Below are 15,297 nucleotides of genomic sequence, written 5' to 3' on the forward strand. Positions count from 1 at the left end.
CTCTGAGCACATAAAATTAAGTAGGAAAAAGATGAGGTCCATATTCAGAAAGTAGCCATAATCAGGCACTCAGTCACTTCCACTTTTGCACCCTGGGGTGACTGACACAATTTCACTGAAGGATATACATACAGGCGGGGGTTTTGACTGCTTGTGCAACCCCTGGGTTGAATTTACTGGCACACCATCTGCCAGTTTGAGGAGCTGTTGTTAGCGTCTTGAGAAAAGGCCAGTTAGGAAAATTCCATCCTTCGTGGCTGTGATTTAGGTGGGATGTGAACACTTTTTTTTTCCGTTCCAGATTCCAGCCTCTGCCAGCTGCTCTTGTGATTGACCCTAAATTTCATGTCTATTTCTGGGCAGGCACTGTCTTCCCAGCAGCGGTGTTGCTGTGGCCATGCCGTAATGCAGTTTGGGCTGAGAGCACAGCCAGCACACGGTGCATTGGTGCCTTGCGAAGGTGGGGTAGGAGGAGCACGGGGAGAGCAGCAGATGGCTCTAAAGGAGGTGTGCGTGGCGATGTCACTGGAGCTCATCTCGTGGGCCCTGCGTGCTCCGGGCGTGGGAAGCAGAGCCGGCTGACAAGTGCCTTCTGCGAGATGACGATACAGGAAGGGCCCCTCCCACTCGGTTGCCTCTTTATAACTCAACCCAGATCAGCCCAAGTTGTTTTGTTCCCCCAGTATTGGTGATAACTCCATCGCCTCCTCATGAAGGGCAGAGCTATTTCCCAAGGAAGTCAGAAATGAAATAATCACTTGCTTGGCTAGAGGTCATCATCTCTCGCAGTGTCAGTGACATCAGTGGGGTGGTTTGTGTCACTTGGCCAGCCCATGATCTATTTGGGGGAGAGTCTAGAAAGCAGAGCCTGCACAGGCTGAGCTCCTATGCACACCAGTTTGTTTCTGTCTCACAAAGTGTTACTGACGAGACTGGCCAGGAGCCCCGGGCCAGCACTTTGATCTTGCTGGCAGATGGTACCAAGCTCTCTTTGCCACATATTCCCCCCGCTATACAGTAGAGCTGGGGGTGTGGCTCTAGCTTTCTCCCTGAAGTAAGAAAAGTCAGGGAGGGAGACTTCCCTGGTGATCCAGTGGTTAAGACTGCACTCCCAACACAGGGAATGTGAGTTCAGTCCCTGGTCAGGGAGCTACGGTCCCACATGCCGTGCGGCATAGTCAAAAATAAATTAATTTAAAAAAAAAAAGAATCAGAGAGGTAATAAGTGTATAATATGGTGTTTAGAAGATGGAGTTTTCCTGAAAAATCACTAGAGTCCTTTGGTCTGTAGAGGCCCAATTTAAACAATAATAATTATTAAACAACATATTTTTGTCTTTCTAGCCTCTTCCAAATGACAAAACCTTACTGTACAACCCACTGCCTCCCACAAACGAATCCGATGTCATCAGGAGGCGCACAGCTCATGCCTTTAAAATTTCTAAGAAATATAAGGTAATACATCTTCCATCATATTGTAAGTGGTTGGTTCCCTGTGATATTATCAAAATATAGTAAGTCCCACAAGAGGAAGACAAGAGTGTCTTCATTGTACATGCAGGGAACCTGGTTTGGGGAAATAAGCTGCCTTTCTGAGGCTGTTTGTCCCTTAGGTTTGTAGTTGATTGTTCTTGCCTCAGTATATTAGAGCCAGGCACCATACTTCACCATCATTTCTCACAGCCTACGTATTTCATTTAGGTTGTGAGAAATGATGGTGGAGCTCAGCTGGGTCTGTTTGGGTTAAAGCTGGGCTTTTAAATTTGACTTCCAGTGGAGAATAGTTCTTCCACAGGATAAGTTTCAAGCAAATAGAAGTCATTGAATTTATGATCCCCTTTCTGGGCCAGGCTTTCCACTCTGATAGAACACGTATTCATTGAATCCTGGAACATTTTCTTGGGGGTCTGCAGAATTTTTTTAGAGGAGGAGGTGTTTTAAATTTAAGTAATTTGTAACTTGCCATTTATCAAGTTTAGGTTCCAGAGCCCTCTGTTACTATGAATTCATAAGAAATTAGAGGCTCACAGACCTTCTTTACAGAGAAAAATGAAGAATCCTACTAAAATCTTAAATGATTGGATTCAGTTATAAAAGCTCCCAACCTTTGGAGTTCTAGGGCAGGAAGGCTCCTCGGAAATTTACTTCCCTCCAGCTCGCATGAGGCTAGCCTTTTGGCCCTCGATAGTCAGTTGAGAACTAGCCCTGGAATCTAACTCCTGGTGAGAACCTTCCCATCTTTCTCCAGCCTCTGCTGTTTGTGGATCTCCTGGATGAAAAGACCCTGGTGGCGGTAGAACGGCCTCTGGATGACATCATTGCTCAGCTCCCACCACCCATCAAAAAGAAGAAATTTGGAACCTAAAAAGGGCACTGTCTGTGTCCTTCCTTGAACTGTCTACCCTGTTTTCACAAATCATGATAATAAAACAAAGTTATTCTTTAGGACTAGTTATTATGAATGTTACTCTCTAAAATAGTGGACAGTAATTTCCCTTCATCGACTGAAAGTGAACAGAAACTGCCAGGTATTTGTCATTTGGATAATGTCCCAGTTAACCGCAAATTCATCCAACTTTTTTTAGTATCCTGTTCTTCAGACCTTACTCTCAGAGGTGGGGGAAGACGATAGTTGCCATCTGTTCCCTAACACGTGCTTGAGGCTTCCAAAGGCTGACCAACTTTCATTGTCTACCAGCCTGTAGCCCGTCAGAGGTGTGGGGACTTGGCCCAAGTTGCCTTCGAGGTTAGGGAAACTATGGTTGCTTATTCAAGCCGGCCTCACTACCAAAAGCCATAATCAGGGTTATGTTTCAAAAGTGAATTTTAACTGTAATGCTCCATCTGAAAAATAGATGCCCTTATCCATTGGTAGTGAACTATTCAATTTTATTTGAAAGGAAAGAATCAGGTTTGGGGATATGTCTCAGTAACACATCTTTTTATGTTCTAAGCCCATTCCAAGATTAGGGAAAACACTGGGCATTTTCTTACAAAGCAGGAGTGGAGGTGGGGACCCAAAAGCCTGATGTATAATATTTCACCCTTTCTGTTTTCTTCTGCTTGCGTTGACATTGTTATTCTTATAGGTGTCATTGGTTGACGAGTTTTAATGTGATCTTTTAAATTAGAACATGAAGAACTAAAGTTGACCTGAACGAAGCAGATAGGTTTCTCATCTAGGTGGATATATTCCGTTGCATGCCTGTGGAAAGCCAGTATGTGTGGTTTTGTTTGGGATAGGTGAAAGGCTGTGGTACAGACAGAGGAATATGAGAGCTCTGATGATGTCATGAGTAAAGTACTGATGAGAAACATTTTTACTGAGATGAACCCCACCCTCCAGCTTCAGTTCAGTCACTCAGTCATGTCCAACTTTTTGCGACCCCATGGACTGCAGCACACCAGTCCTCCCTGTCCATCACCAACTCCTGGAGCTTACTCAAACTCATGTCCATTCAGTCAGCGATGCCATCCAACCATCTCATCCTCTGTTATCCCCTTCTCCTCCTGCCTTCAGTCTTTCCCAGCATCAGGGTCTTTTCCAATGAGTCAGTTCTTTGCATCAGGTGGCCAAAGTATTGGAGTTTCAGCTTCAACATCAGTCCTTCCAATGAATATTCAGGACTGATTTCCTTTAGGATGGATGGGTGGGATCTCCTTGCAGTCCAAGGGGCTCTCAAGATTCTTCTCCAACACCACAGTTCAAAAGCATCAATTCTTTGGCACTCAGCTTTCTTTATAGTCCAGCTCTCACATCCATACATGACTACTGAAAAAACCATAGCTTTGACTACACAGACCTTTGTTAAAGTAATATCTCTGCTTTTTTAATATGCTCTCTAGGTTGGTCATAGCTTTTCTTCCAAGGAGCAAGCATCTTTTAATTTCATGGCTGCAGTCACCATCTGCAGTGATTTTGGAGCCCAAAAAATAAAGTCTGTCATTGTTTACCCATCTATTTGCCATGAAATGATGGGACTGGATGCCATGACCTTAGTTTTCTGAATGTCCAGTTTTAAGCCAACTGTTTCATTCTCCTCTTTCACTTTCATCAAGAGGCTCTTTAGTTCTTCTTTGCTTTCTGCCATAAGGGTGGTGTCATCTGCATATCTGAGATGTGAAAGATTGATATTTCTCCTGGCAATCTTTATTCCAGCTTGTGCTTCATCCAGCCCAGCGTTTCTCATGATGTACTCTGCATAGAAGTTAAATAAGCAGGGTGACAGTATACAGCCTTGACGTACTCCTTTCTCAATTTGGAACCAGTCTGTTGTTCCATGTCCAGTTCTAATTGTTGCTTCCTGACCTGCATACAGATTTCTCAAGAGGCAGGTCAGGTAGTCTGGTATTCCCATCTCTTTCAGAATTTTCCACAGTTTGCAGTGATCCACACAGTCAAAGGCTTTGGCATAGTCAATAAAGCAGAAATAGAAGTTTTCTGGAACTCTCTTGCTTTTTTGATAATCCAATGGATGTTGTCAATTCGATCTCTGGTTCCTCTGCCTTTTCTAAAACCAGCTTGAACATCTGGAAGTTCATGGTTCACATACTGTTGAAGTCTGGCTTGGAGAATTTTGAGCATTACTTTACCAGCATGTGAGATGAGTGCAATTGTGCAGTAGTTTGAGCATTCTTTGGTATTGCCCTCCAGCTTGGAAAGGGGGAAAAATGAGAATTTATAGTAGGAGAATTAACAGAGGTAATAAGATAGAGCCGTATAAATATATAAAAGAAAGCCTATTTTGGGTTTGCTAAGAGAACAGATATAACAAGGTGTATAATGGTTGGTTTATAATGGCCTTTCTGCACCATCTTTTTATGTCTTTTTTCCAGTGAGAAGAGTAAACAAATAGATGCAACTTTTCAGGTCATTGTGAAAAGTAACTTTCCTCTCTCTTAAGTACACCTTCTTAGTGAGACATATTCTTCCAGTCTGCATTTGACTGGACTAGCCCAGGCTTTCAGTAGACTGGAATATCCTGCCCTTCCTGAGAAATCTTTGGGGTCTTCTTTTGTGTGATTGAAAGCAAAGTTCAGGTCACTGAGCTACAGTGACTATGACCAGAAGGACGCTGCTGCTGCTGCTGCTAAGTCGCTTCAGTCGTGTCAGATTCTGTGTGACCCCATAGACGGCCTCCTACCAGGCTCCTCTGTCCCTGGGATTCTCCAGGCAAGAACACTGGAGTGGGTTGCCATTTCCTTCTCCAATGCATGAAAGTGAAAAGTGAAAAGTGAAGTCACTCATTCATGTCCAACTCTTAAAGACCTCATGGACTGCAGCCTACCAGGCTCTTCGTCCATGGGATTTTCCAGGCAAGAGTACTGGAGTGGGGTGCCATCGCCTTCTCTGAGAAGGAGGCTAGGATGCCTTAAATATTAACTCACTCGCTTTTCCCTGACTGTAGAGCTATAAATTCAGAGACTCTTTATTAACTGGAATCTAGTTTAAGACTTGATTTACTTAAACATATTCTGAAATCCTGTTGATGGTGGCAGGTGTAATTCTGATAGAGAGGGCTCACAGATCATCTGAGTGAGGAAGTAAAACTTTTCTGAAAGTAGAAAGCATTCCTTTGCAACATTTCCAGCCAATGACTTGGACTTCCATAAATGGTATGGGAAGTAAAGGCTTTGGGCCTTGAAATTCTTCCTAAGCAGAGAGTTTCTGAATTACAAATGAGGCAGAAAGTGATTGGGGCAGAAAGTTAGAGAAATTGGGGGAAGGGAAAGGGAAACAGTGTATGCAAGGGACACTTTGGGGCCTGCGTTTTAGGGTGATTTTACTTTAGGAGTTTCTGTAACCTAGACGCATTATATTTCTGTTTCAGGCATTTTGCAGACTGCTGCTCATACTCGAGTGCCACAGAAAAATTTTGAGCTGAGACCAACCTGAGAAAGGTCATATTTGCGAACCTGACTCAATTGCTTTAAAAATTCACTTTTCTCATGCAGTAACTAGTAATTGGATCTCTGAATGGATAATGAAACCTTTACCAGGGAGATTACGCCAGTTTAGACGGAGAGAAACTGAAATCTTGGACTAGTGGAAAAAAGTTAGAGATCATGTACTCTGAGGGTTTTAAAGTTTGTTTTTTTTAAGTATCAAAACTTTCTTCAAATGGAACTTTGTTCTGAACTGAAATATATGCTACAGATAAAAGTGGAGCTGTTTAGGCTTTGAGGGGTGGGGGGGTCGGGGAGCGAGGCCCAAGATTTTCTGAAAGAAACCTGTGTGGCTCTTGGCCTCATTTTTGTACTCACATTCACGGAAATGGAGAACAAGAGAAGGTGATTTTTCCATGGTTACACAATGGTTCATTAGAAGCCAAGGTAGCATCCTTAATAATTATTCTTCTACTGTCTCTTAGCAGGAGGGATGCACTCATAAATAGGATTAGCAGGCATGGTCTGCAAAGGATTTTCCATGCCACAGGCTGCAGAGAAGGTGTTTAAGGATTTCTTGCTCTGGATGAGCGCTTGATTTCACTATTAGAATGAGTTCTGTGGGCAGTCTTGTATGTAAACCAGAGAGTGTTGTAATGAACAAACTAGCATGTTGTTTGCTGGTGCTCTCATGGGGATGTTACTCATGGGTTCATTCTTAGGGCTGGACTTGCTAACTCATATGGTGCTCATTTTCTTTCAGTTTCCCTTTGGAGTTGAATATATGTCCATCAGAAGGGTTTGAAAGCACTTGCTTATTTCCTTAAAACTTTGACACTGTAGTGATAGACTTTAGTTTTAGCCTGTCCAATAGGTAAAAAATAGTATTTTGCCTTTCCTTGTTTACTCTTGAGTTTGCTCACTTTTTAGTGTGTTTTGGCTGTTTGGCTAATTGTGTAAACAGCATGACCTCTTCTCCTTTTCCTCCTAATGTGTTGTCTTTTTCTTTCATATTTCAAGGCATTTTATTGGATACTATGTATCCAATAAACTCTTCGTGGTGGTGGAAATGTTCTGTATCTGTGCTGTACCATAGCCACTTATGGCTGTTGAGCACTTGAAATGTGGCTGGTATGACAAAAAGAACTGAATTTTTAAATTTTAATTGACTTTGACCTAGGAATTCCCTAGCTATTCAGTGGTTAGGACTCTGCACTCTCACTGCTGAGGGCCCAGCTTCAGTCCCTGGTCAGGGAACTAAAATTTCATAAGCCACATAGTGCAGCCAAAAAAAAATTAAATAGCTATGTGTAGCAAGAGGGTTTCTTGGTGGACAACAGAGATATAGATATTAAGGCTTAGCTTGTGTCAGTTCTGTCTTTAGAACTTAATATCTATTTAACATACGTTTATTGAGTGTCTGCTATATGCTTTGTATCAGCCAACAGACAGAAGATGGTGTTAGCCCTCAAGAACTTCACTGCCTAGTTGAGGAGAGAAGCCCATCAACATTAGAGATGAGCACAAAGAAGGGGCACCTAACGAGGTTGAAGTCAGGAGACAGTCCTTGAGAACTGGGTAGGAATTAGCAAGGTGGAAAGGAGAAGAAAAGAGGCCTTCCTGCAGCATTCTGTATGCAAAGGTCTGAAGTGAGAGCATAGCCTGTCCAAGGGTTCACCAGTAGTTCCATGTGGTTGAAACACAGCATAGATCAGAAATGGAGGAAAGTGAGGCTGAAGGGTACCGTAGTACTGGGCGCACCCTGGAGGGTGACAGCTTCCCCAGCTGTTAGTAACAAGAAGCAGATGAAGTACCTAGGAAAGGTAAAGAATAGAGAGCGCAGAGGAGAGCTAAGCAGCTAAGGTAAGTAGATTTGGATCAAGAGCTCTTAAGCCCACGTGTAGTGAAAAATAGGGCCAGATAGGAGTAGACCTTGAAGTCTGCAGTTAAGAATTATTCAGTGGAAGACACAGTTATGAACCACTCAGATTCAAAGGGATGGCATAGTAAAAATGTCCACTTGTGTAAGTAAAGGGCAGAAGAGACTGGCAGTTAGGGAGGCAAATAACAGGCTCTTGTATAGGTTCTTGACTCGGGGTTTGTATTAGTTTGCTAGGGTTGCCATACTGCACCACAGTCACTGGGTAGCTTAAACAACAGAAGTTCATCCTCTCAAAATTCTGGAGGCTAGAAATCCAACATCAAGGAAGTAACAGGGTCAGTTTCTTCTAAGGCCTCTTTGCTTGGTTTATAGAGGGCCCTTTTCTCTGTGAGTCTTACCTGTGTGTCTGTTTCCTAATCTCGGTTTATAAAGATAGCAGTTACATTGGATCAGGGCTCACCCTAATGACTTTATTTTAATTACCTCTTTAAGAACCCTGTCTCCAAACATTCTTACTCTGAGGTGCTGTGGACCTGGACTTCAGCCTATAAATTTTGAGGAAACAAGATTCAGCCCATGACAGTGTATGTGGAAGGGCTTCAGAGGCTTTGTGAGCCCCCAGGTTTGAATGCTGAGTTTTACACAAATGTGCATTTGTCTGAGGTGGGTCCCCAGCAGGCAGCTGATTCCCAGGGAGATCCATGTGTACGTGATAAGTCCCTTCAGTCATGTCCACCTCTTTGTAACCCTGTGGATGTGGATTATAGCCCACCAGGCTCCTCTGTGTATGGGATTCTCCAGGCAAGAATACTGGAATAGGTTGCCATGCCCTTCTCGAGGGGATTTTCCCAACCCAGGGATTGAACCTGCATCTCTTTTGTCTCCTGCATTAGCAGGCAGGTTCTTACCACTAGTGCCACTTGGGAAGCTCAAAGGATCCATGATCCCTCCCCAGTTGGCTGTTCATAAGATGTGAGACAAATGCCTTACTGGAAACGCTACAGGCATCGATAAACATGATTTGTTGTTCACTTGTATGTGAAGAAAGAGAGTTTAAGCTGACTAGAAGACTACAGGTGTTAACTGTGAGGCACTGGAAATTCCGTTAGAACCGATATGGAAGGAAAGTGGATTTTTATTTTTGGACCTTATTTGAATTTCATGGGAAATGATATAATTACCATGACTGTCAATAAAAAACACTGGTGATTTTCCGTAACTTAAGTGGATTCAATGAACTAACCTTCTGCTTGTTAATGTCCTCACTAATATTTTCCTAAAAGGAAAGTCACAGAACTACAAAACTGTCACCAGCTGCTTCTCATTAGGAATGTGGTTAACAGATGTGGGTTTTCATAGTTATAACGCTTGAGATAGTTAATCCATTTTTGTGGGTTTCAGATGGATAGTGATTTATCTTGGTGGGATGAATTTTAAAATACGCTTGCATCATCTAAAGGGTGTAGGCACCTTTTCCTCTTGCACTTCATGTTTGTGCTGGAGAGAAAAACACACTCTAGGATATTTCTCCTGGAAGACAAAGTCATACTGTCAAAAGGGACAGTTGATCTCACTATTCCCTAAGGGGGGGTGGATATTTTTTCAGAGATGGAAGTTGGATTGGTTATCTTCCAAGCTGCTTTCTCCCTCTGGCCTCTTCGTTAGTAGTGACTGAGCAGCTCTTGCTTTTGTTCCTCTGGCATCAGGCCGCCTTTGTGGTGTAACCTTCAGGCTTGCTAAGGGCTGCAGTTTTGCCTGAGGCCCTCCTTCCTCATGAAATTACACAACACTCCAACCTTGGAAGCAGCCCCAGATCCACTAATTCTTTCCTTTGGCAGACTTTTGGCACTCTGTACTCCCTTTTAGCCAAGTATAGCTTTACACGAGATCTGTTTGTCACCGAAATTAATTTGGCCATTTGCCCTTTAAGCCTGGAATCAAATCATATGATGGTGGACTCATTCCTCGATAAAGTATAGACTCTCAGCTGAAGAATTTCTTCCAAAGGTTTTCATTGTGGCTGCTGCCAACGGTCAGCAGGTAATGAGAACAGCAGCAGCTCTTTTCATGCAGCTCTCGCATCAGGTACAGTGCTAAGCACTTTGCAGCCATCATCCCGATCAACCGTCCCAGCTGCGCTTTAAGGTAGAAGATGTCTGAAGTTTTTCGAAGAAGACACTGAGGCCTATGACCTCAGTCCCTTGACCATTGTCATGTAACTAGTAAGTGGCCAGACTGTGATGTGAACCTTGTGCTTTTATTTTTGTATGTTTTGAGACAAGCACCTGGTACAGGTTTGTTAATTTTTTAATTGACGTATAATTGCTTTACAACGTTGTATTAGTTTCTGCTGTGCAACAACGTGAATCAGCCGTATGTATACATATAATCCCCTCCCTCCTGAGCCTCCCTCTCACCCCTCTAAGTCATCACAGAGCTGAACCTTGTGCTCTTAATTACCATGCTATATCGCACATCTAGTATGAGAGAAAAGAAAGGGGAAAAAGGGCCATTGGCTTTTGAGAGAGCCTAGAATCAGAGCCTGAGTCAGAATTGTAGGAAATTATGGAACTGAGAGAGCTAACCCAAGCCCCTCACTTTAAAGTAGTGTAGCAATGATGCCTGCCTTGTTCTGAGAAAACGGTAAGATAACAGCTTGAGCAGAGAATACCTACTGATAGGTGACAGGAATGAAAGGTGATTAGGAATTATCACAGCCGTTCCCTTTTTTAGAGGCAGATAAAATAGCATGCTTGTTCAAAGAATTATGTGTGCTTGTCTTGCCATCCCTAAGAAACTATGGGAACAGATGTGTACTCTTTTTAATTCAGATTTCATTATCCACAGTAAGTAGATTTCCACTGACTACTTGAGATTTCCTAGATGGCAATTTTCACTCTGCAAGGAACCAATAACCTTCAGAGGGATTATTTGAAATGACTGCAGTGCAGGAGGCACTGAATTTCAGTCAATCACATGTTTAATGAGTTCCTTCTCTGCAAGGTGGTATTTTTGGAAGAGTGGGGAACAAAAGGAAGTCGATGGGTGGTTCCTGCCCTCCTGTATTCTGTAACCTACTTGGACAAACAAGCAAGGCATAGAATAAAGTTGTTCAAAGGACAAAAAAATCCCAACAAATTGGGAAGACGGCAAAACTGGGGTGAGATCTTGCAAGGTGGTTAAGTGGTTAAAAGGGGCAGGAAGCGTTTAGAAGGATGGCCTCCAGCAGGAATGTGCGGGGTGTTGTTGGGAGACTCTGGGTGAGTTTGGCCAATCTGAAAGTAGTGATGAAAGAGAATATGGAAAATTAAGTTCTGATGGAAGAGCTTACAAAACCAGTTCAATAGTTTGGAATCCCAATATCAATCTCCATTACCTTCTCTCTTCCTAGGCTTATTTTGTTATATAACTTATGTAAGTGCCCTCACCTACTGTTTAGTTGTAAGATCTATGACTTCCTTCAGTTCTGTTGACCAAAAGGTCATGACATTTTTGGAAAGAATTTCCAGCACTTCCCTTTTGCTCATCAGGGTATCTTCAAGTGCCCAACCTTTGGGTGAATATGTACGTAAAAGGTTCAAAATTGTGCTTATACTCTAAGGAATCAGCTGCCAAGTGCTCTCTAATAAGCAGAAATTTCACATAACTCAGGCCTCTGGGGGCTCACGCCTCAGCTGGAGCAAAGCCAGAAACTGACTGCAGGTGCACGTGGGCACATCGAGACCTGCCGGAACAGTGAGCTGGCCTCACTGCAGTTGATTTAGGAGAGGCTGGAGGGTTGAGCTTCTGCTGACACTTGCAGCTTGGAAAATCCTGCTCTGCTAATTGCAAAGAGGATTCTGCTGTAATGATTTTTTAGGGGTAAGATACTCTTCTCATTGTGAATTCTTTCTTCACTTGGGCGCTGGGTGATTTTCTAGTCTCTATTTTTATTGTTTTCACTTCTGGTATAGGAGGCTCTTTGAAAGTTTCTGCCCATACTTGAATGTGCATTCAGAGTGTTGCATGGACACAGCTTACGAGCTTCAACATGAACTTCATGAGCAAGCAGGTATACAAACCCCTTTTACAGGAATTGGTGTACACTCCCTGGGTTGGCATCCCCCTTTTCTCTCCCCTCCCCCCGCCAACTCCCCTCCTGCCCAAATGAAAATAGGGGAATTTTGCTTTTCCTGCCAAAAAAAAAAAGGAACGTTTGAGGGCACGGTGATCTCATGTTTTTGAGATCGATCTTCCCAGTGTGATTTCTGGACCTCATCCTTGAGGTCTGGACTTATGTTTGTTTGTTTTTTTTAAAAAAAAAGCACTGGACCAGGAGGGTGGGAGACGTGAGTTGTCTTTCTTCACTGTGAGCTTTGGGCCAGAATCTTTGACTTTCTGGGTCTCAGTTTCCTCAGCTCTTCTTTTATTGTGTAATTTTAAGGTGAGATAGCTGATTTATTCTCCCCATTCTACTAAAGCAGTGTCTTTTTTTCCTTTGAGTATAATTGCTTTACAATGTGTTACTTTCTGCTCTTCAAGCCCATGAAACTGTAAGAAGCCAGTGGATTGTATCACCTGTATCTTTGGATAAAAACCGCTGCAGGCCCTACATTGTGCAGTGTTTCTGGGGAGGCCCATGTGCACTTGCCCTAACATAAGGCCATGGCCTCCAGGGTGAGAAAGTCAGATCTACAAATTCAAGTCCAAACACTTCCAAATATGTGGTTATATTCGGCGTTTTACACTCGTATACTGTCGTTGCCACTGACCCTATCCTCTCTTGACATTGGATTCTGGCATCTCCCTAAGTAACCATCATTTTACGGATATCTTTGAGACCTACCTATCGTGACTGCGGGGCTAAAGATATTTTTCCTCTGACATTACTGGCAAGTAAACAGGGGATTACAAAGCAGAGTGACAAATGCTCTGACTTTTGAGTTTCATTGTCACCTCTATAAAGCTGACCCCAGACCCAACTAAATGTTCTCATCTGCTCACAGGGCATTTTGTACTTGACACTCACCACATACTATAACATCAGGTTAGCTGATTCTCTTTGTTTTCCTCCCCAACTAGACTCTCAGCTCTCAGCTGTGGTGCATTTTATTCATCTCATCTCCAGGCCTCAAAAAGGAGCACACTTGGCGGAGCGTTCTGTAAACCAATCAATGCAAAAGTGTACCTGCAACTGGGTCTTGCAGGCTTGCAAAGTGCCTCTCGAAGCTGATTTTACTCTCTGTGCCCAGGCAGCTCTGGCGAGTTGCACGGTAGAAGTCAGGAGCTGGGAGTGGGAAGATCGGAGGCGTACGAGGGAGAACGTGAGACAGCCCAAACCACGCGAGCTGCCCACGTCCGGTGAACTGTAACCCACTGGACCTCGGGCAACTCCTTAACCTCCCGGAAGCTGCTCGGCTGTCCTCTCCCCTCACCTCCGGAAGGTGGGCGTGGCCTCATGAATAATGAATCACCGCCGGGGGCGGGGCCGGACCCGCCCCCACGGGCGGGAAGGGGGAAGCGCCGAGGCTGCCTGACTGGAATGAGGGTAGCTGCGGCGACTGCGGCGGCGGGAGTGGGGCCGGCCATGGCGGTGTGGACGCGGGCCACCAAAGCGGGGCTGGTGGAGCTGCTCCTGAGGGAGCGCTGGGTCCGAGTGGTGGCCGAGCTGAGCGGGGAGAGCCTGAGCCTGACGGGCGACGCCGGGGCGGCTGAGTCTGAGCCCGCTCTCGGGCCCGCGGCGGCCGCCTTCAACGGCCTCCCGAACGGCGGTGGCGCCGGCGACTCGCTGCCCGGGAGCCCGAGCCGCGGCCTGGGGCCCCCGAGTCCACCCGCGCCGCCGCGGAGCCCTGCGGGCGAGGCGGGCGCGTCACCGCCGGTGCGCCGCGTCCGTGTGGTGAAGCAGGAGGCGGGCGGCCTGGGCATCAGCATCAAGGGCGGCCGCGAGAACCGGATGCCGATCCTCATCTCCAAGATCTTCCCGGGACTGGCGGCCGACCAGAGCCGGGCGCTGCGGCTGGGCGACGCCATCCTGTCGGTGAACGGCACCGACCTGCGCCAGGCCACCCACGACCAGGCCGTGCAGGCGCTGAAGCGCGCGGGCAAGGAGGTGCTGCTGGAGGGTGAGCCGGGCCGGCGGGCGGGCGGCGCTGGGCTGGGCTGGCCGGCGCTCACTTTGTTCTGCCACCCTGCCCCCTTTGCGGGGCCAGCCCCTTCCCTCCCACTCGGAGACCTCACCTTCCCCTCTGCTGGCGGCAGGCTTCCCCACAACCCCGTTGCTGGGGCTTTGGAGATGGAAAAACTGATGCTCCCTGCAGGAAAAGTTGGGCTGCCGCCGAAGTGTGGCTTGCAGTCCCCTAGGAAGGTTTTAGTTTGGAGCAGCCGTGCTTGAAGCCCCTCCTCTGCACGCTAAGCTGACACTAAGAACTAGAACAGGACTTCTGAAGGTCTCCGTTTGCCTCCTGAGTGGCGCTTTCTTCACTCACCTCTGGTTTCTTAGGCCAGGCAGGTCTGTTAAAAAAAAAAAAAAAAAAAATTTCATCCACACCGATGCCAGCGGTATGCTTGGGCAGACCACCAAAACGCTGGTTAATTTATGGGAATTTAACCCATCATTGGCTCTCAACAATAACCAAAGGAGATCATAGCACTTCATCGAAGCCAGAAAGCTGAAACAGCAAGTTTGTGTGGTTAATGAGCCTTGTTTAACAGTGGAGGCTCACGTGTTTGAACTTTTACTGTCAACTAGAATTTTGCCCCTTTTTGCAGGAGACGGGGTGCCAGCTTCCTACCATTCACAGGCTTCAAGGCTTTAAGCTTAAATTCAGAAGCCTGAAGTGTTAAATCTCAAGTCACGTTTGAATAGTCAAGATTATTCTTTTAAGTTTGAGTGTGATCTGTTACCTGAGTCTTTTATGGAACTAAGGCAAAATAAATTTTATCTTCTTGAAGGACTCATGCATGTTGGAGGTAATACTACTTCAGAAATTTTTGAGTGATCAGCCTTCTTTCACCCATTCAGTCATTTAAGAGGCATTTATTGCTGACAATACAGAAGAGAATATAAAAGATGATGTGTCTCTATTTGGTGTCTAGTTGGAAAAATGATAGAAAAATGCAAAACAACTTACAAATTATAGATTGTGGAGTGCAAACTATATGAATACCAAGGGAGTGCAAAGTTAGGAAGTAGTGGAAATCAGCTTGATCAGGGAGGAGTTTTTCAAGAAGCTGAGTCTTGAGCCAGGTCTCCAGGGAAGTGATGGACATAGGCAGGGATGAGTCAAGAGGGTATTCCTGGCAGAGGAAGAACAGAAGGGAAGGGGTGGGGAGTGGAGGTAGGAAGTGGCCAGTCATCAAACTGACTGAGAGGCCAGAAGTCTAGCTTGGCAAAGTGATTTTCACTTTTTCCTAAATCTGCTAGTAAACATTTGGGAAGGTGTTAGTTTCCAAGTAAATATTTTAATGTGCTCTAATTGTGAAATTCCAGTCTCCCACCTTATAATATCCTATTTATAAATATTTATATTTCACTTAGGTGGGGCTAGGCA

At 45.0% G+C, this 15,297-nt stretch overlaps 2 protein-coding genes across 4 annotated transcripts in view; both read left to right on the forward strand.

Annotated features, from left to right (window-relative positions):
- UTP4 (UTP4 small subunit processome component) overlaps nt 1-2,445 on the forward strand; it is a 29,826-nt gene extending 27,381 nt beyond the window's left edge. For 2 of the 3 annotated variants that reach the window (XM_042231845.2, XM_042231846.2), the window contains exons 16-18: nt 364-507; nt 1,345-1,455; nt 2,249-2,445. In XM_042231845.2, the coding sequence (XP_042087779.1) occupies nt 364-507; nt 1,345-1,455; nt 2,249-2,365 (372 nt within the window). In that variant the 3' untranslated portion in view covers nt 2,366-2,445. The remainder of the gene's footprint in view (nt 1-363; nt 508-1,344; nt 1,456-2,248) is intronic. The other variant, XM_004015097.6, reaches the window with a different exon arrangement.
- Nucleotides 2,446-13,286: 10,841 nt separating this feature from the next.
- The window catches only part of SNTB2 (syntrophin beta 2), a 71,645-nt gene continuing 69,634 nt past the window's right edge, over nt 13,287-15,297 (forward strand). Inside the window, exon 1 of the mRNA XM_027978122.2 lies at nt 13,287-13,869. Within this exon, the coding sequence (XP_027833923.1) occupies nt 13,290-13,869 (580 nt within the window). The 5' untranslated portion in view covers nt 13,287-13,289. The remainder of the gene's footprint in view (nt 13,870-15,297) is intronic.

This window comes from Ovis aries, chromosome 14 (assembly GCF_016772045.2).
Source record: "Ovis aries strain OAR_USU_Benz2616 breed Rambouillet chromosome 14, ARS-UI_Ramb_v3.0, whole genome shotgun sequence".
Classification (NCBI taxonomy): domain Eukaryota; kingdom Metazoa; phylum Chordata; class Mammalia; order Artiodactyla; family Bovidae; genus Ovis; species Ovis aries.